We start from the raw sequence: 24,236 nt of genomic DNA, 5'->3' as shown, positions 1-24,236 counted from the left end.
TACCATGTATCACAATTGCAAACCTGAGATTAAATGTGTGTATGAATAAAGTCAAGTAACAGGGCAAAAGTAAAAACTATTGTAATTAGGATTGTGTTTAGAAGGCTTATGTGATGGGCTGGAAGCTACTTATCGTTGGTGCATGGGAGTTTTGAAAGAGCCTAACTGATTTATGTGCTACTGTTCCTAGGCGTGTTAGGTAATCAAATAATTTAGGAGCAAAAAGCCAATTGATTTTTCCCATGAATAACAGTCACATGTTTGATTTTCAACAGGACTTGTGCTTCTATGTGAGGTAGCAGCAGGTTTTTTAAAAGGTATTTAGGTGCCTAGGTTCTTTTTCCCAAAATATCTAATTGCCTAAAACTCATTGATTTAATTGAGTGTTGCATGCTGAGCTGCTTTTGACAATCTGACCAGGCACCTAAATACCTTTAAAAATGTGGCCCTTGGTCACATGTTGGACTTTCAGTAGGACTTACACTCTCAGGTCATTTATTGTCTTTTGAACATCCATGCATCAAGAAAGCACTTATGGGCCTGCTAAAAACAGCCTTGGCTCTAAAAGTTGTTATTCTTGCTTCATTACTTGGTGTTGTTCAGTGAAAATCAGCATCACACAGACACAGAGTCTTTTGAAAATCAAAAATCTCACTTGCCAGTGAACACATACAAATGTTGAAGGTGTTTTTAAGTCCTGACAGGGAAACAACATCTCCACTTTAATTTTTAGGCCTCGAAAACTTTTTCATACATGTTCTGAACCCAAAGAGAGATGTTTTAAAGTAAAACTTAATTTGACCATGATTGAGTTATCCCATATATGAGAAGCATTTGGTCCCCAAGTACTTAAATAAAATAACTTTCTTTAGCACTCAAATAAAATGAAGTCTTTTAAAACTTGCCAAGAAACTAGTCCTCAGCGAGTGCAGTTGATATCGCATAGTGTGGACCCCACGGTAAGTAGATCTAAGGACATCAACTTCAGCTATGTTATTCACATAGCTGAAGTTGCATAATTTAGATCAATCTCCCCCCGTAGTGTAGACAAGACCTAAAATATACAAAGCTTCAAGATTAACCTCAGCCCCAATTGCCCAGCAGCTGGAATGCAATTTGACGAGCAAAGGGGCCCCAGTAAATTGCAATGTAGCAAACGGTGTCTTCACACAAAACCTTTCCCTGTTCTCCTGGTGTAATTTAAAATGCTGACAGAATTCCACAATCTGCCTACGTGTTCTTGTTTTTGGCCTCTGATGCCCTTAAAGCGCTGGGTACACTTTTGTTACTTTGCAGCTTACCAATATACAAATCGTAAAGCCAGAGAGGAAAATAGCAAAAGATACAAAGAGTTAGGTAAGCACTTTTGCCTGGAGTGTATAAACCATGTGGACTCTTTGCCAATAAAGCATGGAGAACATCATCTAGTACTGGAGAGAGGTCAGGCTCAGAATGAACTGGCATGTGCAGGAGGAAATTTTTGAGTGCTTCAATGTAGTCTTCACCATAATCTTTCTTCACGTCTGGTGTGAGATTCTCCAGAAGATGCTTTTCTTGCTTAGCCCACAACTCAGATGTACCCTGTATGCCTGGAATAACAAAGTAAAGTCCTTGGGCTTTGTACATTAACTTGACAATCCAGTTCAACTGGTAAATAAGTACATTGGGTCTTTTTTCCTCCATATCTTGTTCTGCACATCTAAACTGCATTAAAAAGTTTCATTATTTGATGGTAAGCCCGAAGTTCTTAAAAATATAACAAAAGTATTGCTACGTTTCAGCTAGAACAGGACAGGACAGCCTACTCTAAAGTATGGATTGAGGGACTTCACTCCTTTTTCATCTTTGCTATCAAGCTTGTACTTTGCTACCGTAAAGCATATCTAAACACAAAGGAAGAGCGAGGAAATTTTAGAGCCCTGTCCCTTAAGAAAAATTCTCTCAGTAAGGCCATTCCAAGTTATTTTCCCTGGAACGTGTAACGGGGGTTTATAGATAAAGAAAATTCTCTTTGCTTTTTAATGTCTTTGTAAACACAATTTTTAGCGCTAATAAAAGGTGTTGGATAGATAGCACTGGAAACTCACCCCTTCCATTTTCATCACCAGAACAAGCACATCCACAGAGACTGGGAATGCGGGCGTCCTCATAATGCCCTTCTGCAGGCCCTCAACTGTGTTCTGTGGGGCCCATTCTCCAAGTACTTAAGCTAGCTAGCTAGATACCACTACTTCGGTCTCCACTGAATGCTTGAAATCTCTTCTGTGACTTGCAACTTTTGTGACATGGAAAGGAATTCTGTAGAACCCTGGTTTTCTTCTCTAACAGCATAGAGAGAAGAAGGATTTAGAGTTGAAAGAGCTATTGGAATGTGAGTAGTAGAGATTAAAAAGATAGGAGCCTCAGTTACACAGTAAAAATGAATAGCACCTTGAAACAATGCACCAGGCCACCCACTATGCAGATGAAACCCATTACACAGGAAAACTGTTTCATAAAGAGAATTAGAACAGTGTAGGATGCAATTTTACCTATTACTGGCCAGATTTGAAGTTCTTAATTAGTTCTTGTGGCTTCCTTAATCAAGTCAAACCCACACTGAAGTCTGCTTTTTATTTTTGGCAAGACAGGTAAAAGCAAAGAGAAGAAATGATTGCCTCCCCCATCAGGAATGACTGACAAACACTTAGACATGCCGCTGCTAGTCATTCACTACATTCTATTAATTGGGAAAGGCAAACTAAGGTTTTCAATCATCCCTTGATAAAATCATTGCCTAAAGGTTGGCTGCTTGGAAGCAAAAAAAATCACTCACTACCTATGTAGGGGGCGGTTGGTGGGGTATTTTTAATTCCCTTAAGAAAGCTGGATCTTAATCTGAGTAATGAAAGTGAAGGATGGGAAGTAACTGTAACTGCTGAGAATCATTCATGACTTTTACTTGAGGATGTTGGTCTACAGGGAATAATCTGAAGAAAGGAAGGAGAAGTAGCTGAAATGTCAAATACCTACATGTTTTGAAGCCGGCTGGATGAACTGCAGCAACTTTAATTCCCCATTTGGCAAGCTCCTGCCTCATTACTCCAGAAAACATGGACAGAGCTGCTTTTGATGCACCATATGCAGCAAACCTTGTCATCGGAATGCCTCCTACAGGAGCAATATAAACCATGATAAAGTTTGACTCCAGTGCTTTCTGGGCAACTGAAACTTTATTTCAGTAATATAAAAGAATGATTATAGCATAACCCAAAATTATGCAGCTCTCACTGAGGTTAAAGACAAGACGTCCTGGGACTCATTTTTTTCTGGCACAAAAAAAAAATCTCACATCAGCAGTAGCTCAAAGCAGCTGCAATCAGAGTCACACCTGGCCATCAGTCATTTTTAAACATAGGGAGAGTAAATTGTATTGCATTTTGGGATAACATCTAGAGAATCACAATTGCGGTTATGTTCAGAAAGGGAAATCACACAGATAACATGTTAGATAGTGTTAATAATTAAGCAATGGTGTTTTGTTCTGTTGTTTTTTATGGGTGAATAAAGGCAGAGGATTTGAAGTCCCTGTCAGTTACACAGTCTCAATTCTAGTCTTAGGCCATGTCTACACCACAGAATTATGACGACTTAACTTACGTCAGCATATAGCTACCACAGTTACTAAATCGCTTGTACATGTCCACATTTGGCTCCTTATGTCAGCAATGCATGTCCTCAACATGAGCACTTGTATCAATTATAGTGTCAGTGTGTGAGGCAGTGTGGGATGGCTCCCGGAGGCCAGTAACAGTGAATGTAAGCAACACAGCGTCTACACTGACACTGCATCATCCTAGTTACTTTGACCATATCTCTATACTGCTCTGCGAGGTGGTGTTACTAAATCGGCTTAGAGAAGCACTGACATCATCAGGAGTCAGATTTAACTGAAGACACTTCAACAGGTAGGTCAACGCAAGGCAGCTTATGGCAACCTGACCATGTAGTATAGACCAGGCCTTATAAAGCCACCTCATATACTGGCTGTAGGTTCTCCATCTGTTTTTAACACCTGCTTGAAAAAGGTGAGACTGGAGCTAGAAGAAATCTATTAGGCCAAACCAAACTTCGTCCAACTAAAAACCACATCAGTAAGGTGCTGAGAGCCCAAAGGTCACAATTATGTTGTATAAAAGGGAACAGATATAACAGAAGCAAAATCACAGGTCCCAGAATGCATTGCTCTATTTCAATCCAACTAGCCTTCCTTAGGTTCAAGAAAATGCAACAGCATACTGCATAATGGAAGAGCTGGAAAACAACAAGAATTTTCTTGAAAAACTCCAAAAGCAATAAGAAATTTTCATTTTTAACAAAATTAGGGGGAGGTTCCAGTTTTTCAGAACTTTTAGTTTTTGAAAACTGAAAAATTTTAGAAAACTAAATTTTTCTGTGAAAATTTTCCTTTTGACAGAAAATTTTCAACCAACTCTCGCATGGAACTTAAGTCTCCAAAGGCCATGATTTTACAGCGAAGAAGACAATGGCTGCAGGAGAGTATAGAACCCCCTGTGTCAGATCAGAATACTCTTCCAAAAGGTCATCAAGCCCAACCCCCTGCTGCACCCACGGTTAGTCTCACTGGTACTTGCAGTACATGCTCAAAATAAGACACACATAATGAAATGCATTGTTATTGTCGAAGAAAAACTTAGTTCTCGCTTTTTGTTTGGGTGCAGCAGAGTCAGATACTTTATTCTGTTTAGCAGCTACAACAGGGAGTGCACTAGGACATAGGGTCTCCCCTTCCTAGACAGATCTCTCAACAGGTAAACAATTACAACAAGCAGATTTACTATAAACCACCTAGTCATCTACTCAGTTTCTTACTGCAATGACCAAAGACACAGGTTAGCCTCAAATACAAGCTGAGAGTCCTTGTTTGTAAAACAGTCCAGTCAATTACTTATTGTCATCTGTATAATGTAATTGAGATTAACTCCTTCTTCCTTAAACCGACAACATTCCTTTCCTTTGAGGTCAGTCTAATCTTAACTCTAGTTAAAGTACACCCTTCCCCAAACCAAGCACAGGCAAGGACAGACTGCTTAATTCGACTTCCCTAACTGTTCTGCTAATGTTTTACTAAAAGAATGCACACCCCTTTAATATAGCATACATTTACCAGAACTGGTCAGGGTATAAATGCAGCCATGTAAATATTTATAAGTAAAGCATGTGTGACCAAAAGCACCCCTGAATTATTGCTCCTGTTTCCAGGCGATCACCCAAATTAGAAAAGTCAGTTTTAAAATGCTCAATACACTGTTTCCTTCACTGTAAAATTATAAGATCTCACATATATGAAAACAACACCTGGAGATAAGTCCATCATTGCACAGAAATGTGACTTTTTTCATTGGTTTGCTGAGAGAGTACTTAATTTTTGGGTAACTAAGTTAGGTGGAGCCACACACACACAAAAGGGTGAAATCCTGGATCCATCAAAATCAATGGCAAAATTCTCATTAACTGCCATAGGGCCAGGATTTCACCCAGAGTATGGGCACCTGAGTTTGCTTGTCCCGGACAGAGCCAATGAGAATTTGCCATATACACTTGTGGGAGCCAGCTAGTTGAAATACAGATCCCTTATTATGTCACATCATCTCCAAATTTAAATCAATGTGTTTAAAACTTGCATAAGCCAACAGTCATTGCTCAAACTAGTGAGGTGGATGATGGCCGCATGTGGGTTCTCAAGTACCACTTACATGCAAAAATTTGGCTCTTCGGTAACAAATAACCGTGCCTACAAAAATGTATTTGCAAACATGGAGGCTGGGATAAAAATACATCCCTCAACGTGAAGTGAAATCTTTTCTATTTAAAAAAAAATAGATATTTCAGGCTGGAAATTGTTAACAGGCTGTTCTGCATGAGTGGACTTCAATACTGTCACACACGGAACCCTCCTGAATGGACACTTATCAGTTGTGTTGTGTTTGGGGACCACCTCATTGGACCCACTGTGTTCTTTAAACCCAATGTGTCTAAACTAATTCAGAGGGTTCCTCAGAAGGATTGGGATGACACTCCCTTTCCACAGGGAATAGAGTTGCTTTTATCTAATGAAGACTGAAATATAGAAGAGAAGCTAGAAATGACAACAACACCAAATGATGTTTTTCCTTACCAGGGGACAATATACTGAACTACCTTTTCAAGTTCCCAAATATAATTCCAGGGGACTGCGTGTGGCTGGGGTTCCTAGGCACACTCCTGGGCAGATCTTCTGTCTAGCAGCCTTTTCAGAGAGCTGGGAAACTGCAGTCCAGTTGCCTAGTCCCTGAGGCTAATGCTGACCTCTCAGAGTTCTCCGTAGCTTAATACACTGTGACAAAGTTCCTCTTCTACCTTGGTGGGTCCTGCGCTTATTGGCAGATTTGCTCACCTCAGTGATCTTCCCCACAGTCTGGATCAACTCCTCCTGTGTCTGATCAGGAGTTGGGAGGTTTGGGGGGAACCCAGGCCCACCCTCTACTCCAGGTTCCAGCCCAGGGCCCTGTGGATTGCAGCTGTCTATAGTGCCTCCTGTAACAGCTGCATGACAGCTACAACTCCCTGGGCTACTTCCCTATGGTCTCCTCCAAACACCTTCTTTATCCTCACCACAGGACCTTCCTCCTGGTGTCTGATAACACTTGTACTCCTTAGTCCTCCAACAGCACAGCCTCTCACTCTCAGCTCCTTGTGCCTCTTGCTCCCAGCTGCTCACATGCACTTCCTCTCCTCTGGTTCCTCCTCACCTGACTGGAGTGAGCTCCTTTTTAAACCCAGGTGCCCTGATTAGCCTGCCTTGATTGGCTGCAGGTGTTCTAATCAGCCTGGCTGCCTTAATTGGTTCTAGCAGGTTCCTGATTACTCTAGTGCAGCCCCTGCTCTGGTCACTCAGTGACCAGTATATTTGCCCTCTACCAGACTCCTGTACCCCACTGATCTGAGTCTGTCACATACACCCTATCCCAGAACTCCACCTATGGGGGCACTCGGGGTCTAACTGTTCAGTGGCACACAAGTGAAAGCCAACAGACACACACACTCTGCACCTGACTGTAAACACACGTACTCTTTATTTAACAAGAGGGGTACACAGATCTAGACAAAAATCATAAATATCCCAATACACATTTCCCTATGTCAGTTTCCTCACCACCCTGGAGAGTTCTTTGGATTTGGTGCCCAGGATCCTTTCTCTACAGAATCATGGCTCTGCTCTCCCTCTCCCTTTCCAGGTCAGCTAGTTTTCAAGGACCGTGGTTGGTCCCAATATTAGACAGAAACTCCCCAATACGAAAGCTTCTCCCTCGCTCCTGCCCAAAGCTTCCTGATGTGTTGCTCTGTGAGTCCCTCATGTTTATATGTGCCATGGGGCACAGGCGCCAACTTTTGTTGGCGCTGGTAGGTGCTTGTGCCCCCTGCCCCGCCCTAACTCTGCCCCCTCACTGCCCCATTGGATCCCTCCCCAAATCCCTGCCCTGGCCCCACCTCTTCCCCAAGCACACCGCATTCCTCCTCCCCCGCCCTATCCCTCCCAGACTTGCCGCGCGAAACAGCTGTTTCGCGGGGCAAGCGCCGTGAGGGACGGGGGAGAAGCAGGACATGGCAGCCCGCTCAGGGGAGGAGGTGGAGGTGGAGGTGAGCTGGGGTGGGGGAGCGGGGTAGGGAGCTGCCGGTGAGTGCTCTGCACCCACCATATTTTCCCTGTGGGCGCTCCAGCCCCGGAGCACCCATGGAGTTGGCACCTATGCCATGGGGTGCTGGAACAATTTTTAGGGGTGCTAAGAGCCATTGAACTAAACTGTAAACCCTGCATATGATAGAAACCACCTCAAGCCAGGAGGTCCTGCAGCACCCCCTTGCATCCCTAGTTCCAGCACCTACATTTGCGCCCCTACCAACACCTGGTTTCTTTGTTCTCCTGTTGGGGATTTTCCACCTATCACGTCCAGATCTAGGCTTGCTACATTATTATATTTGTTTCTATGGAACAAGGTTAATTTCTCTATGATGCTACTGTTTTTATCCCTATAAAACTCTTCTTCTTCATTAGGGGTTGGTTACTGGAGGTAGTCACTGGACAAAATACATGTTTTATTACAGAGGCCTATAGATAATGAAATAATAAGCAGATGTGGACTTCTGAGAATTAGCAAACAGAGATGTATTGACTAAAACCTTGTTCAATAGTTACATCAGGTAAATTCTAAATAATTATTGGTACAGCACCATCAACTCAGAACTTCAGTTTAACTCACCTGCCATACTAGAGATATTAATTAGCCTGCCTTTGGATTTCCGAAGTAACGGTAAGAACATTTTGGTCGTCTCTACATGCCCAAAGAAATTCACATCCATACACTGCTTGTAAACACTCATGGGCAGCAGCTCACCATCTGCAGGAAACCCCAGGATCCCAGCATTGTTGACGACACCCCATAACCCTGAGGAAGAGAAGGAAATGTACGCTGCTGTTACAGAGTCCCCGCTGCCAAAGAAGGTTAAGTACATATAATTTCCCTAACAAAGAGAAAGCATGACTTCTAGTCTGAATGGCCCAGCCAAAAACAAAGTTAGGATGCCGTGTAATTGTAGGTACATACAGGGGTGAAAGTAAAATTGAAAACTTACCAGTACGGGGGCTGACTTCCCCCGGAAGGGGCGGGGCCTCAGGCAGAAGGGGCGGGGCTGGAGGTCAGCATCCCCCAGCCAGCCCTTCCAAATTGCCTGGCCCGCACCCCCGGGGCTCTAGTGGTGATTTAAAGGGCCTGGGGCTCTGGCCATTGCTGCCGCTACCGCAGCAGCGTCCAGAGCCACAGGCTCTTTTAAATCGGCAGCCCTGAGGCAGCTGCTCCTTTTCTCCCTCCTCCCCTGTTGGCAGCCTGAGGGGGGCAAAAGGGGCAGCGATGATAAAGCACTGATGCAGCTGCGCTTTAAGCAGGATCCTTTGCTGCAGCAGCACTTTAACATCGCTGTCCCTTTTGTGCTCCCCCGTTGGCAGCCCTGCCGCTAAGGACCCGGCAGGGCTGCCGATGGGGGGTGCACAAGAGGCAGCGCTTTAAAGTAAGGAAGTAGGGGCGGTACTGGCAGCCGGTACTGGCAGCCACTTTTTACCGGTATGCCATATCGGCCCGTAACACCTTACTTTCACCCCTGGGTACATGTGCCCACATTGCACCTTTCCTCCTCTCGGCCCACTAGCCACCTGTAACTAGTGTCATTTGATAAGGATCCTGTTTTTGGAGTGCTCCATAAAGCAAAAGTCTCATCTGTATAGCAATATAAATATCCTTAGCGGTACAGAGGTGGGGTGGGAAATGCAGAACACACGCACGCGCGCGCACACACATGGACACATTTTCAAACAGTGATGCAATGGAAGCTCCTTGCAAGAGGATATGCACACCACCCCACCAAATGTCACAGAAACCATACCTGTATTTTGCACCATCTCTGAAATTTTAAGATAGGCTTCCTTAATTTGTGCAGAACTGGTTATATCCATCTGTAGGACACACAGTCTCTGGGAACAGCTTCTTTTTAATTCTTCAGCCCCAGATCCGTTTTTATTTAAGACTCCAGCAAATACAACAAATCCTAAATTATCAAGGTACTTCGCCAATGCATGTCCAAACCCGGAATCACTCCCTGAAAGCACCAAGATGAGAAAGACACCTTAGGCAAAATAAAATACAAAAACTTCTTCCTAAACAGCTGTAAGAATGTTTGTTGCTGCTGTTAGTTTTTGGTTCCCTGAGTGTTCCGGAAAAATAATTGTTTTGAGTTGATCTGAAATAATTTTTTTTTAAATTTTCATTGAACCAAAACATTAAAAAACATTTGTCTGAGTCAAATGAAACATTTTGTTCGACCCTAAAAGAAACATTTGGTTTTGTTTGAGGTATTGTTTTTAATCTTTCAAAATAAAATTAAGATCAAATGAAGCAAATTTCAAAGTGAAACATTTCATATTGGGTTTTTAATTATTATTGTTTGGTTTTTACCATAAAACAATCAGTGAATTTGATACAAATTACTGACATATTTTGGGTCAACTCAAATCTGCGTGGTTTGGGGAAAAAGTTGACTGAAAACTTTCACCCAGCTCTTCATCATCTATTAAGAGTGATATGATACTGTAAAATGACTGCTGGGAAAACCATACATACATGCACATAACCAAATGGAGGCCGGGTAAAGGATCCTTAGAAATTTGGCCCCTTAGTGCATCGGTGTTTAACATGTAAGATAAGTAGGGCTGGCAGAATTCAATATTTTTTTTTTTATAATTTTGATGGGTAACAGATGTTTATTTCTAAGCATTTTTTTAGATTTTGAGTCTGTGTAAGGTCTCACAGTCGCAGGAAATTCTGTGGCTCGGAGAATTATTTAATGACAGTGTCCACAGAGATTCAAAAAGCTAAACCTTATAACCTTTCAAATGCAAACTGTCAACATCACATGTCAAAATATACGAAGCAATTATCCTTCAAGCAAACTCTAAGTTCTCAAGCAGCATTTTTCATACTTTACCTCTCTGCAGATTGTGGTTATTGATGAAAGTATTCTTCGTTGGTTTGTGTGTGTGCTGCGACATTGACATTTAATTACATTTATTGATAAAAATCTAATCTACTGAAGCCAATCTGGGAGATTTTAGGCCGCTAAAAGTCTGGCAGTGCAGCAGAGCTAAGACAGGCTTACTACATGCCTTGGCTATGTGCCACTCCCAGAAGCGTCCGGCATGTCCAGCTGCGGCTTCAAGGTGGAGGCAGGGCCGGGGGGGTCTATGTGTGCTGCCCCTACCCCGAGCACTGATTCAGCATCTCCCATTGGCCAGGAATGGGGAACCGCAGCCAATCAGAGCTGCGGAGGCGGTTCCTGCAGTAGGGGTGGCAGGTTTGTATAATTTTTGGTGGTGCCCAGAATGGGTCCAAGTCCCACCCCCCACACACACATCTGCCTAAGGCTCTGGGATGAAGTTTTGGGTGCAGGAGGGGTACGGGCTCTGGGATGGAGTTTGGATACTGGGTGCAGGGGGTGGGGGAGGGAATGTGGGGTGCAGGCTCCGGGAGGCAGTTTGGGTGCAGGAGGATAAGTGCTGCCCTAAAATCTGTAAGGGAAGACACTGCCCTCCTTCTGGAGATCATGCTTCAAGATACGACCGAATGGAGTACTCAGCACAGGTAGGAAAATAGGTAACAGGCTAATCCCACAGCAATTTCCCATCCTGAGTCTATGGAGATTGAGCAGCCAGAGGAGCAGTAGCCTTGGCAAGGGCCACCACACCATGGCAAGCCACTTGGATAGAGGAGCTGGTGAGGACAGCCTCCTTCAATGACACTGACCTCCTTGTAGACAGACTCACTAAAAACCTGTCTGCAGAAATTGTATCCGGGAGAGAGGGAACTCAGGAGAACACATCAACTGCACACAAAGTTCCTGCATGGAGACATAACAACCACCACCACCACCCCAAGAGAGAAGCCAGGAGAAGGAACATCAGTCACGGCTACAACCTAGCAGCAGCATCCAGGATCCAGAAGCGCTAGAGGTCAAACTGCCCTAAGACTACGAGAGAAATCCTTGATGGGCCCAGATCCTGCTGCGCAATCCTGCCAGAGAGACTATTCTTGTACTTCAAGGGGGTGTTTGACCGTGTAGCTCAGAATGATGCGCAGCGTCCAGAGTGTCTTCACCCTCTATCCCGCGTTGACTGTGCAGAGGACCTGGAACAAGACTTTACTTCATGGGAAGTAGAGGCCAGACTTACAAAGACCAAAAACACAGCCCCAGGAAAAGGTGGCAATTGCTAGAACATCCTGAAAAAATGAGACCTTGGCTGCCTGGTATTAACTGCACTTTTCAACAAATGGAAACAGTTCTGCCTTACTCCCAGCTCCTGGAAGAAATCTATGATGGGGCTCATCTCATAGATTTGTAGATTTAAGGTCAGCAGGGACCATTATGGTCATCTAATATGACCTTCTGCACAATGCAGGCCACAGAATCTCACCCACCCACACGTGTAACAAATCCCTAACCTATGTCTGAGTTACTGAAGTCCTCAAATCTTGGTTTAAAGACCTCAAAGGGCAGAGAATCCTCCAGCAAGTGACCCGTGCCCCATGCTGCAGAGGAAGGCGAAAAACCTCCAGGGCCTCTGCCAGTCTTCCCTGGAGGAAAATTCCTTCCCAACCCCAAATATGGCGATCAGTTAAACCCTGAGCATGTGGGCAAAACTCACCAGCCAGACACCCAGGAAAGAATTCTCTGTAGTAACTCAGATCCCACCCCATCTAACATCCCATCACAGACCATTGGGCATATTTACCTGCTAATAATCAAAGATCAATTAATTGCCAAAATTAGGCTATCCCATCATACCATCCTCTCCATAAACTTATCAAGCTTAGTCTTGAAGCCAGATATGTCTTTTGCCCCCCACTACTCCCCTTGGAAGGCTGTTCCAGAACTTCACTCCTCAGATGGTTAGAAACCTTCATCTAATGTCAAGTCTAAACTTCCTAGTGTCCAGTTTATATCTATTCATTCTTGTGTCCACATTGGTACTAAGCTTAAATAATTCCTCTCCTTCCCTGATATTTATCCCTCCGATATAGTTATGAAGAACAATCATATCTCCCCTCAGCCTTCTTTTGGTTAGGCTAAAAAAGTCAAGTTCTTTCAGTCTCCTTTCTTAAGATAGGTTTTCCATTCCTCGGATCATCCTAGAAGTCCTTCTCTGTACCTATTCTAGTTTGCATTCATCCTTCTTAAACATGGGAGACCAGAACTGCATAGAGTATTCCAGATGAGGTCTCATCAGTGCCTTGTATAATGGTACTAACACCTCCTTATCTTTACTGGAAATACCTCATCTGATGCATTCTAAAACTGCATTAGCTTTTTTAACGGCCATATCACATTGGCAGCTCATAGTCATCCTGCGATCAACCAATACTCCAAGATCCTTCTCCTCCTCTGTTACTTCCAACTGATGTGTCCCCAATTTATAACCAAAATTCTTGTTATTAATCCTTAAATGCATGACCTTGCACTTTTCACTATTAAATTTCATCCTATTACTATTACTCCAGCTTACAAAGTCATCCAGATCTTCCTGTATGATATCCTGGTCCTTCTCTGTGTTAGCAATACTTCCCAGCTTTGTGTCATCTGCAAACTTTATTAGCACATTCCCACTTTTTGTGCCAAGGTCAGTAATAAAAAGATTAAATAAGATTGGTCCCAAAACCGATCCCTGAGGAACTCCACTAGTAACCTCCTTCCAGCCTGACAGTTCACTTTTCAGTGTGACCCATTGTAGTCTCCCCTTTAACCAGTTCCTTATCCACCTTTCAATTTTCATATTGATCCTCATCTTTTCCAATTTAACTAATAATTCCCCATGTGGAACCGTATCAAATGCCTTACTGAAATCAAGGTAAATTAGATCCACTGCATTTCCTTTGTCTAAAAAATGTGTTACCTTCTCAAAGAAGGAGATCAGGTTGGTTTGGCATGATCTCCTTTTGTAAAACCATGTTGCATTTTGTCCCAATTACCATTGACTTCAATATCCTTAACTACTTTCTCCTTCAAATTTTTTTCCAAGACCTTGCATACTACAGATGTCAAACTAACAGGCTTATAGTTACCAGGATCGGTTTTTTTCCCTTTCTTAAAAATGGGAACTATGTTAGCAATTCTCCAATCATATGGTACAACCGCTGAGTTTACTGATTAAAAATTCTTGCAATTTCATGTGCCAGTTCCTTTAATATTCTTGGATGAAGATTATCTGGGCCCCCTGATTTAGTCCCATTAAGCTGTTTGAGTTTGGCTTCTACCTCGGATGTGGTAATTTCTACCTCCATATCCTCATTTCCATTTGTCATCCTACCATTATCCCTAAGCTCCTCATTAGCTCATTAAAGACTCAGGCAAAATATTTGTTTAGATATTGGGCCATGCCTAGATTATCCTTAACCTCCATTCCATCCTCAGTGTTTAGCGGTCCCACTTCTTCTTTCTTTGTTTTCTTCTACAAGAAAGGCGAGCAAGATGACCCCAGCAACTGGAGACCCATCTCTCTCTGCTCCACCATGTACAAGCTTTATGCCAACTGCCTCGCAGGTAGGATCACAGACTGGTCAGTGAACGGAGGAGCCATCAGCTCCATCCAGAAAGGCTTCATGTCATGTGAAGGCTGCTACAAACACAACTTTGTCCTTCAGACTGCCATCCACACAGCCAGGAGGGCACAGAGGCAATGTGCCATAGCGTGGCTCAACCTGGCTAATGCTTTTGGATCAATGACCTACCAGCACATTTTTGTCATGCTGTGAGAGTTCGGGATGCCTGAAAACCTTCTCCAACTGATTGGGGAACTTTATGAAGGTTGCACCACCACCATCCACTCCATCGAAGGACAGATGCCTGAAATTCCTATCCATAGTGGCGTGAAGCAAGGTTGTCCCCTCAACCACATCGTTTTCAACTTAGCCATGGAGTCACTCATTCAAGCCATCTCCAGCGGGCTAGGCGGTTTCCACCTATATGGCAACAGCGTGAATATCCTGGCCTACGCAGACAATCTGGTCCTGATTGCAGACAACCCTGAGTATCTCCAACAAATGCTCGACATCACCAGCCAGGCTGCCAACTGAATGGGACTCCACTTCAGTGCTAGAGAGTGTGCATCCCTGCATATCGACAGCAGTAGAAGGGACTCAGTCCAAGCAATGTCTTTTCAGATCCAGGGTGAACCTATGATCTTCCTTGAGGCCAGGCAAGCATACCAACATCTCTGCACCAGCCATCAGGCAGCTGGCGAAGAAGTGAATGTTTCTTCCCCAGAAAGCCAGCAATGAACTGGTGTACATCTCGCACAGGCAGGGCGGTGCCATCCCTCGAATGGGTGATCTGTGCAATGTTGCAGTGATCACTTATGCTTTACGCCTTCTGACATGCCTGGACACCATGGTGAGGAACATCACAGAAAGTGCTATGCGGGAAATCATCAAAAAGCCAATCGCCAGGACCCCCTCCAATCAAGATGTTGCCACTTACCTGAACAGCTGGCTGGAAGGCGAATTTGGAAGAGACAGGGGAGACTCTGCTTCACTCTAGACTTGTGCCCACAACACTACGCAATAACTGGAGAATCATATCGGCTGCCGCTGGATGTGGTATGAGGAACACCAGGAGTTGGGAGTCCTGGTGCCACAGGTGAAGAACACGAAACACACAGTCCTCACTCCGAAAGCTAGAACCATGCTGGAGAGGACCCTGAAGGATGCCATCTGCTGCCAGTATATGGAAAATCTGAAGCGGAAGCCAGACCAGGGCAAGGCATTCAAGGTGATGTGCAAGTGGGACGCCAGCAACCACTTCCTCCCTGGGGGCAGCTTCACCCAATTTGCTGACTTCAGGTTAATTCATAGGACCCATCTTAACTGTGTTCCACTGAACAGAGCTGTCCGGCATGGGAATTGGGACAAGCAATGTAGGAAGTGTGGCTACGCCAACGAGACACTACCCCACGTCCTGTGTAGTGGCAAGCCCCATTCCAGAGCCTGGCAGCCACAACACAATGCCATCCAAGATTGCCTGGTCAGATCCTCCCACCACCTATAGGAAAGGTTGCCATGAACTCCACCATCCCCGGAACCAACTACCAACTGCAACCGACATCATCATCACCAATGAGAACCGGAAGAAGATCATCATGGTGGACGTCACAGTGCCCTTCAAGAACAGGTCCCCAGCCTTCCACAATGCCCGAGCTCGAGAGGTGGAGAAATACGCCCTTCTGGCCGACACCTTGAGAGCTAGGGGTCGCCAAGTTCAGACACACACGCTGATTGTCAGAGCCTTGGGTGCATGAGACCCCAGTAACAAGCAAGTGTTACGAGAATGCGGAATTGGTCAACGCTACTCTCAGCTGATGCGGCAGCTCATGGTGTCAGATGCCATCAGATGAGCAAGGGACACCTACATAGAACACATCACTGGACATTGACAATACCAGGAGGGATGAGCTGGAGTGCCAACGAGAAGTGCAGTAAGGAAAGTAAGTGAAAGACTTCCCTGATAAATGGTATTTCCTAAATGGACAACCTACCCTAATTCTCAATTACTGAGGGACAATCTCCACTCATTGATATATTTTGCTTTCAACAACCAATTTTCTGTACAACTTTAAATGAGTGATGTACCCAGATACTTGGATGCTAATATCTAAACTAAATTCTTAAATGTATTCACCTAAATGAGGGTTATTGCTGATTATGTACTCTATGTATCATATGACTTAAAAAAAAATCTCTGTATTTGTGGATAATCTAAACACTATACACAGATGTACAGACATCCTTTTCTCGACTTATGTATTACATAATTTTTTTAACATTAGCTTTAATAAAGTTTTTAAATCTGTTCTCAGACATGCCAGAACAATGCATTCTTTGGATTCCCTCTAGGCAAACATGGAAAAGGCTGCATACGTCGCTAAGACCAAACAGGGTTTTTCTTGTTTCCATTTGTTGAAGTAAAATCCCATTTCTGTGCTGAATGCTCCACCTGCCCTCTCCTCTGCCCTGCCTGTTAAGTGAGAACATACAGTACAAAGATCTGTGATTAACTCAATTGTTAGCTAAGGTTTACAGCACAGCCTTAAGGAGGGAAAGGGTGAAGTGTTGGGGAAAGCGGACAGATTTAGCAATGACAGGGAGGAAAGGCAACATTTCTTTCACTTGATTGTTAGGCACCTCTCTCTCTTCCAACCAAGCTTCCAGCCAATCCACTTCCGTCCCTTACAAACCTGATTTGGGGCCAGCTCTGCTCTCAGTGAAGTCAAGGCACATTCCTCTTTTGAGATGGCTGCATTGCAGTACAGGAGGAAGTGATCTTTGTGCAAATTTTGTATTTCAGTTTAAGGTTTTGTAAAATTCTTTTTCTGGGTCTTTGGGATGGACGATGATAAACATGTAACATATAGATTTCAGAGTGGCATTGGCACCCTGTCATCAGGATTGTCTGGCTATGTAGACTCTCTCCTCAGGCCCTACGCTACCAGCACTCCCAGCTATCTTTGAGACATCACTGACTTCCTGAGGAAACTACAATCCGTTGGTGTTTTCTGGAAGATCACCATCCTCGCCACTATGGATGTAGAAGCTCTCTACACCATCATTCCACACAAAGATGGACTACAAGCCATCAGGAACAGTATCCTCAATAATGTCATGGCAAACCTGGTGTCTGAACTTTGTGACTTTGTCCTCACCCACAACTGTTTCAGATTTGGGGACAATTTATACCTTCAAGTCAGTGGGACTGCTATGGGTACCCGCATGACCCAACGATATGCCAACATTTTTATGGCTGACTTAGAACAATGCTTCCTCAGCTCTCGTCCCCCAACACCCCTACTCTACTTGCACTACATTGATGACATCTTCATCATCTGGACCCATGGGAAAGAGGTCCTTGAGGAATTCCACCAGAATTTCAACAATTTCCACCCCACTATCAACTTCAGCCTGGACCAGTCCACACAAGAGATCCACTTCCTAGACACTACAGTGCAAATAAGCAATGGTCACATAAACACCATCCTATACTGGAAACCTACTGACCACTATACTTGCCTACATGCTTCAAGTTTTCATTCAGACCACAACACAAGATCCATTGCCTACAGCCAAGCTCTAAGACACAACCGCATTTGCTCCAGTTCCTCAGATGGAGACAAACACCTACAGGATCTCTATCAAGCATTCTTAAAACTACCATACCCACCTGCTGAAGTGAAGAAACAGATTGACAGAGCCAGAAGGGTACCCAGAAGTCACCTACTACAGCACAGGCCCAACAAAGAAAGTAACAGAATGCCACTAGCTGTCACCTATAGCCCCAACTAAAATCTCTCTAGAGCATCATCAAGGCTCTATAACCTATCCTGAAGGACGATCTCTCACTCTCATAGACCCTGGGAGACAGGCCAATCCTCACTTACAGACAGCCCCCCAATCTGAAGCAAACACTAACCCAGGAACCAATCCCTAACAGACCCCGCTGCCAACTCTGTCGGCATATCTATTCAAGGGACACCATCGTAGGACCTAACCACATCAGCCACACCATCAGGGGCTCATTCACCTGCACATCTACCAATGTGATATATGTCATCATGTACCAGCAATGCCCCTCTGCCATGTACATTGGCCAAACTGGACAGTCTCTACGCAAAAGAATAAATGGACACAAATCAGACATCAAGAATTATAACATTAAAAAAACAGTAGGAGAACATTTCAATCTCCCTGGACACTCAATAACAGACTTAAAAGTGGCAATTCTTCAACAAAAAAACTTCAAAAACAGACTCAAATGAGAAACTACAGAACTGGAATTAATCTGCAAACTGGACACCATCAAATTAGACCTGAATAAAGACTGAGAGTGAATGAGTCACTACAAAAACTAACTTCCTCCTGCTGATATTCACACTTTCTTGTCAACTGTTTGAAATGGGCCACCTTGATTACACTGACCACATTAGCATTACAAAAGTGATTTTTCTCTCCCTTGGTATTCACTTCTTCTTGTCAACTGTTGAGAATAGCCCACTTCCACCTTAACTGAGTTGGCTCGTTAGCTCTGACCCCCCACTTGGTAAGGCAACTCCCATCTTTTCATGTGCTGTGTATTTCTACCTGCCTACTGTATTTTCCACATGATGCATCTGATGAAGTGGGTTTCAGCCCACAAAAGCTTATGCCCAAATAAATTTGTTAGTCTCTAAGGTGCCACAAAGACTCCTCAATAGTATAGCTTGTTCTTCATTCAGTGCAGCAGTGCCTGTGAATGCTCCCAGCATAAGGTAAAGCTCTTGTCTTTACATGCAATCACACAAATACTTTTGCACACGAGCAACTGCACTTAGGTGAGCACTCTTGTGACTCCATTGATCCACATATTTCTATGAATCCTGCCTGCAGGAGTGAGCTCGGTGAGTGTATTTAAATGGAAACTCTTAGGAACACACAGTATTTTGCCAGTTTCACAGGAAACCCGTTCTATAGCTTGAAGGACTCCCAGACCCAAATACATGCCACAGTTCTCTGAAATGAGTGACCGAGACTCAAATGCTATAAAATAGCTGAGAGGATGCTATGGACTAGCTGAGGAAGAGAAAGCTTTACATTCTGTGGGATGAATTTCTTCAGTACACGCAACCGTTTTCCTCCATATGGCTTCATGAGTCAGCATGTTTGATGTCAACTGGAGGGTTAATGGTACTAATAGTCAGATTAATGGTAGATTCTTCATCTCTTGATGTCTTCACATAAGGACAGGACGATGTCTTTCTGGAAGATGTGCTTTAGCCAAGCCCAAGTTATTGGGCCCAAACAGGAGCATGTGGGTGAAATTCTATGGCCTGTGGAGATCAGATTATATGATCTAATGGTCCCTTCTGGCCTTAAAATCGATGACCGAATCCATAAAGAAAGACACAAAAGTGCTTTGACTTCAGTGGGAGCAAGGCTGGCCCTGTATGGGACCGAGGTGGATTGGTTGGAAGCTTGGTTGGAAAAGAGAGAGGTGCCTAACAATCAGGTGAAAGGAATGTTGCCTTTCCTCCTTGTCATTGCTAAACCTGTCCGCTTTCCCCAACACTTCACCCTTTCCCTCCTTAAGGCTGTGCTGTAAACCTTAGCTAACAATTGAGTTAATTACAGATCTTTGTACTGTATGTTCTCACTTAACAGGCAGGGCAGAGGAGAGGGCAGGTGGAGCATTCAGCACAGAAATGGGATTCACTTCAACAAATGGAAACAAGAAAAACCCTGTTTGGTCTTAGAGTACGTCTTCACTACCGGCCGTATAGGCGGATAGCAATCGATTTCTCGGGGATCGATATATCGCGTCTCATCTAGAGGCGATATATCGATCCCCGAACGCACTCCTGTCGACTCTGGAACTCCACCAACGCGAATGGCGGTAGCAGAGTCGACAGGGGGAGTCGCAGATGTCGATCCCGTGCCGTGAGGACGGTAGGTAACTCGATCTAAGATACTTCGACTTCAGCTACATTATTCACTTAGCTGAAGTTGCATCCCTTAGATCGATCCCCTCCCTAGTGTAGACCAGCCCTTAGTGACATAGGCAGCCTCTTTCATGTTTGCCTAGAGGGAATTCCAAGAATGCATTGTTCTGGCATGTCAGAGAACAGATTTAAAAACTTCATTAAAGCTAATGTTAAAAAATTATGTAATATATAGGTCGAGAAAAGAATGTCTGACATCTGGGTATAGTGCTTAGATTATCCACAAATACAGAGTTTGTTTTTAAAAGTCATATGATACATAGTGTACATAGGAATGTAACAGTGTACAGCAGGGGCTGGCAACCTTTCTGAAGTGGTGTGCCGAGTCTTCCTTTATTCACTCTAATGTAAGGTTTTGTGTGCCAGTATTACATTTTAACGTTTTTAGAATATCTCTTTCTATAAGTCTAGAATATATAACTAAACTATTGTTGTATGTAAAGTAAATAAGGTTTTTAAAATATTTAAGAAACTTTATTTAAAATTAAATTAAAATGCAGAGCCCCCCGGACCAGTGGCCAGGACCCGGGCAGTGTGAGTGCCACTGAAAATCAGCTTGTGTGCCACCTTCGGCACGGGTGCCATAGGTTGCCTACCCCTGGTGTACAGCAACATTCCACAACAATTCACGGGCAAAAGTGAAGAGAAATACAGCCTGTTATTAAAGCTCTCCCTCTGGCCTTGTCTGTACCGGAGAAAGCAACATTGAAATTGTCTGGACAGCACCTTGCATCTACACACAAAATTGCTTCAGTCACTGGGGAGGCAACAATTGGTGCAGCTTAACACAGAAATGTGGGGGGGATAAGCCCTGCTTTCAAGTGATCGTGTGCCAGTCGGCATTGGAGAACCTCCTCCTAGGTCAAAGAGGACAGCCTATACCAGGGATAGGCAACCTATGGCACGCATGCCAAACGTGGCACGCGAGCTGATTTTCAGTGGCACTCACACTGCCAAGGTCCTGGCCACCAGTCCAGAGGGCTCTGCATTTTAATTTAATTTTAAATGAAGCTTCTTAAATATTTTAAAAACCTTATTTATTTTATATACAACAATAGTTTAGTTATATATTATAGACTCATAGAAAAAGACCTTCTAAAAATGTTAAAATGTATGACTAGCACACAAAACCTTAAATTAGAGTGAATAAATTAAGACTTGGCACACCACTTCTGAAAGGTTGCCAACCCCTGGCCTATACCTTTATTGGTTTAGGGCAGCCCTAGGGTTGATGCAAAAGCAAATCTTAAACCAACTGAAGGTGGCCTGGAACTTGATTCAATGCAATATAATCAGCTGAAGCACAACAGATTAATCCACACAATCTGGTGTAGATAAACCCTGAGAAACTGATGGGTTTTCAACAAAGAATGAGAAAATCTAAATGTCTTGCAAAAGGTATTAGAAAGAAAGAAAAGAGAAAAGAAACTCTCCAGAGCCCGGAGTGTAAACCTAGAGTATTGCTACAGATAATCAATTCAAGTTTGTGCATTCATTCACAATCATGTATTCCCTATTCACTCACTGCTCACATCCATCCTCATTCCATACACCACTACACATGAACCATGACTGGACGCAGCAGACAGAACTTGGCTGAGCTACAAGAAAAGATGTGACCTTTCTGCTGATGTGGTTTTATCATTTGTCTTTTTTTCATCTCAGAAATAACACTTGTCAATCCAAACTAAATTACTTTCCAAGTTTCTGTATAAACTCTTAGCCAAACAAATCAGCTTTACAGCTCAGATTCAATCCACCCTTTCACGCACAAAAAAGAGAAGGAGAAGAAAAATAAATAAATCTAAGGCTACTAAGGCAAAGGAGCAGCAGGAGATTGCTCCAGACAAAACAGCAGATTGAAATATTTAAATGACAAAATAAAAACACTTAACCAAAAAGCAGATGAGTAACATGTCGCAACTAGTTCACCATGAGCAAAGCTCATTAGTAATGTTATAAATATGAACTTCCATTGTTAGGAAAATCTCTCATTCGTTAATAATTTCACAGAGAGGGACAGACACTGTACACACTGTGTGTATTATTTTACTGTATTGAATTGGATATTCTTTGAGACTATGTATTGTTTAAATGTATAAGTCAAAAATAATTGTATATGTGTGCATAGTTTAATAAAAACATTCTCCAGAAGTAAACAAAGGCATTGCATTCTGGTAACATTTAAAATGCATTTACTCATTACAATCTTATTTCTAAAAGATTAAAAATCATAAGCAACATAATATGTATTTCACTAATAAATATGAGTTAAAGAAACTAGCAGTGCATCTTGAAAATCTATCTGTAAAATTTCTTTTCAAGAAACAAAGCCACTAAAAATAATAAAATAAGCACAAAGAATGTTTTCCTACATGATTTCAGAACATTTAATTACCTGGAAAAAGAATTCTGGGAAAATTAATAAAAAGAGTAAAAAGAATACAAGATATTTAGTAAATAACCTTTAAGATTATACAAATTTGTACAGCATATCTGTTTCATGGGGCAGATTTGACTTCCCAAACTTTGCATATTCCCTCTTACCTGTGATCAATACAGCTTTGTTGTCCACAGGTAACATTGTCTGAACTGATAAGTAAATGTTACAGATGAGACATGCCATAGAGAACAGGATTAAGCCTATGTAACTTTTCAGCATGACAAAACAGAGTATTTCCAATAAAAACAGCAGGAGGAGACCACGGGCAGATATACATCTTTTCTCCACCTGGTTCTTCTTGGCTTTGTAAAAGGTGATTATTCCAAATGCTGCAGTCATACCCAAGCAGAGCAAGACAGAAGGGTCAGCTGTAGAGATGTAAGTGTCCATTCTCCTAGAGAGAAGGCAGAACCTCATGCACTAACAGACAACAGTCTAGCAAGGTGTTGCTAAAGGCAGAGTGAGTTTTATATGAACTGGCTGAGGGGGTGGGGCAGGGAAAGGGGAATTGGTTTAGGATCCCGAAGTAAGAAAGAAATATTGCAAAATGTAAGACTGGTTTATGTGAATCGCTTCAGGTACCGGTATAAATACTAGAACACTTCTCCTTCTCACCTCTTATTTTTATTGCCTTTCAGCTCCACTTTGATACACTGGTTGGATAATGATTGACAGAGTCATGAATGAACATGAAGTAGCAAGCCCTGGCCTAGGGCAAAATGTAACTTTGACATGTCTGACACACTTAAATGGTGTTTCACTAAATAGAAAAAGGATTTCTACTATAGTTAAAACCAGGAGTGTCCTTCCTATGAATTTGGGAGCCTGACTTCAGTGGATTTTACTTCTGATTTACACCGGCATATGTTGAGAATCAGGCCTGTAGTGTTTACTCTCTCTAATTCAAAAATACACAGCTGTCATTGCACTAATGTTATCTTAATATTTTCTATGTTCCCATCATGCTATCATCACCCACTTTATCTCAAGGAAACACCAAAGCTAAACAAGATTGCCTTTCCTGGATTTAATGTGTTCCTTTGGATATTGACACATTCCATACCCGTATTCATATGATCACCCTGTTTTTGGCTGATTGAAATTGGAGGGGGTTTGCCTCATGTTTCTGAGAATATGATTCCAAATGAGCACTAGTCAACTAACTTCAGACCAAACCTTGGACTGAACTTTAAAAGTTATGTTAAGCAAGTTTTGGCAGGTGCATGCTGTTCAAAATTGTGTTCAGCATCATGAAGGTGTCAGACAGTTAATAAATTAGATAAGAAATATTTAACATCTATGCTGGGGTACCTTGAAGGTCTTTTTAAATTTAAAAAAAAGTGTATGCTAAAACAGAATTAACTAAAATGATTGAAACATCTCTTAAACCTGTATCTACATATTAACACTTTTAAAATCCTATTGGTCAATCATGTTATAAACAGGGATTACCCCAAGGACCTGCTAACATGATTTGAAAGGTGTTAAATTTGTGTCTACTACAAGTGCTAAGTGGTGTTTCAATCTTGCAGTTAATTTGATTTTAAGATGCACTTCTTTTTCTAGTCTAGACAGAGTCTGAGAGATTACTGGGTATTAAAGTACAGCTTGGTGGCATTTGAATCCAAGAAA

At 42.9% G+C, this 24,236-nt stretch overlaps 1 protein-coding gene across 1 annotated transcript; it reads right to left on the bottom strand.

The window, feature by feature from the left end:
• Window positions 1-485: 485 nt before the first annotated feature.
• On the bottom strand, window positions 486-23,021 carry HSD17B2 (hydroxysteroid 17-beta dehydrogenase 2). The gene is made up of 5 exons (XM_030582203.1): window positions 22,709-23,021; window positions 9,478-9,690; window positions 8,301-8,486; window positions 3,013-3,150; window positions 486-1,589 (listed from the first exon to the last, which is right to left on the bottom strand). The coding sequence occupies exons 1-5, from the start codon at window positions 23,019-23,021 to the stop codon at window positions 1,231-1,233; spliced, it is 1,209 nt and encodes a 402-aa protein (XP_030438063.1). The 3' UTR covers window positions 486-1,230.
• Window positions 23,022-24,236: the final 1,215 nt, after the last annotated feature.

Source organism: Gopherus evgoodei, chromosome 12 (assembly GCF_007399415.2).
Source record: "Gopherus evgoodei ecotype Sinaloan lineage chromosome 12, rGopEvg1_v1.p, whole genome shotgun sequence".
Classification (NCBI taxonomy): Eukaryota; Metazoa; Chordata; order Testudines; family Testudinidae; genus Gopherus; species Gopherus evgoodei.
The sequence above is the reverse complement of the archived record's forward strand: the minus strand, read 5'-3'. Positions and strand labels throughout refer to the sequence as shown.

Coding starts and splice junctions, on each gene's coding strand:
- HSD17B2 (XM_030582203.1), bottom strand. CDS start 23,021: ATGAGGTTCTGCCTTCTCTCTAGGAGAATGGACACTTACATCTCTACA. Junction 9,691..22,708: donor CAAAGCTGTATTGATCACAG/GTAAGAGGGAAT, acceptor TGGTGCTTTCAG/GGAGTGATTCCGGGTTTGGA. Junction 8,487..9,477: donor AGAGATGGTGCAAAATACAG/GTATGGTTTCTG, acceptor TCTCTTCCTCAG/GGTTATGGGGTGTCGTCAAC.